This window comes from Egretta garzetta, unplaced genomic scaffold (genome assembly GCF_000687185.1).
Source record: "Egretta garzetta isolate BGI_Z169 unplaced genomic scaffold, ASM68718v1 scaffold640, whole genome shotgun sequence".
Taxonomy (NCBI): domain Eukaryota; kingdom Metazoa; phylum Chordata; class Aves; order Pelecaniformes; family Ardeidae; genus Egretta; species Egretta garzetta.
Window position 1 is genome coordinate 776452 of NW_009258264.1, and position 1189 is coordinate 777640.

The following is a 1189-nucleotide window of genomic DNA, read 5'->3' on the forward strand; positions in this document are numbered from 1 at the left end:
TGGTTCCCCTCCCTCCCCTCGCTCCCCCGGGGACCCCGCTTTCCGAACGAGCCCCTTCTCCCGCCTCGGGGCTGGCTGCCGTGTAGGCGTTTTCCCTTGGTTACCTGGCCGCTCTGCATCTCTAACCTCCTGCTGCTGCTTAAAGGACACTTTGCAATGTCAGGGCGGCTTTTCTTTCAATTACAGATTTTGGCTGAGCATCTTGTGACTGCTGGCTGCAAGCTGTAATTTTCTAAATATATATATATATATTTTTTTATTTGCAGGCAAGCAAAGCAAAGAAAACGGCTTCTTGTCCTCCGTTTCTGCTGTCGTTTGGGATTTGATTTGCATCATCTCTGAGCATATTTTAAAAAAAAAAAAAAAAAAAAGAAAAGAAAAGGCAAACCAAGCCCACACAAAACATGTTGTGCGGAAGGACTTCTACTCCCTGGCTGTGCTATTAACGTTAGCAATCAGGAAGAGCCTTTGGGGGCTGCAGGATCTCGCTAGTCTGATGCTGCTGCTAAAGGTTTTGGTGCAGGGAGACAAAACTGCTGCCTCTTCCATCCACTGATCTCTCAACATCTGCATTTTGCTGCTGCCGTGCTCCGTCTCACACCCTCTCTCCATGGACTGATTTTTTTTTTTTTTTTTTTTTTTTTCCTTTTTGTGGTGGGGGAGGACAAGCGGAAAACCAAGGCATTGCATCGAGAGGAGCGAAATTGCATTTATATCTTGTGCTCTGGTGGATCTGTTTTGAGGTTAATCTTTTTGGAAAAGAAAACATGACGTCGCCAGCAAAATTCAAAAAGGATAAGGAGATCATAGCTGAATACGACACTCAAGTTAAAGGTAGGAATGGTTTTGTTTTCGTCTCTTGCTATTGCAGTCCTGACTTGCAATTGTAGGAGTTTGCAGTAGATGTTTGGGTGGGGAAGGGGGAAATCATTTGCAGATTGCCTGGAATTTGCAGGGCTTTCTCATAATACAATGCTGGATTGGGTTTGCAATGCTTTTTCTTGTCCCCATGGGGTAGGTTCCTGCTACGGTATTGCTGTTTTAAGGTATCGCAGTAAGGGCTTTTTTTTATGGAATATAACAAATCTTTGACTTCTGAGAGATCCATATTTTTCTGTCTGCTGTTCTAAAATATGGCTTTGCATTTGAAATATGAGAGCCAGTTAATTGCTTTTTAATCCTCCTTCTC

General features: G+C 43.7%; 2 protein-coding genes across 4 annotated transcripts in view; one reads left to right on the forward strand and one right to left on the reverse strand.

Annotated features, from left to right (window-relative positions):
• FAM72A (family with sequence similarity 72 member A) overlaps window positions 1-119 on the reverse strand; it is a 4959-nt gene extending 4840 nt beyond the window's left edge. Inside the window, exon 1 of the mRNA XM_009648039.2 lies at window positions 105-119. Coding sequence (XP_009646334.1) covers window positions 105-119 — 15 coding nt within the window. The remainder of the gene's footprint in view (window positions 1-104) is intronic.
• A 556-nt stretch (window positions 120-675) lies between these two features.
• Window positions 676-1189, forward strand: part of SRGAP2 (SLIT-ROBO Rho GTPase activating protein 2) — a 109441-nt gene continuing 108927 nt past the window's right edge. For all 3 annotated transcript variants that reach the window (XM_035901395.1, XM_009647854.2, XM_009647862.2), the window contains exon 1: window positions 676-834. In XM_035901395.1, coding sequence (XP_035757288.1) covers window positions 768-834 — 67 coding nt within the window. In that variant the 5' untranslated portion in view covers window positions 676-767. The remainder of the gene's footprint in view (window positions 835-1189) is intronic.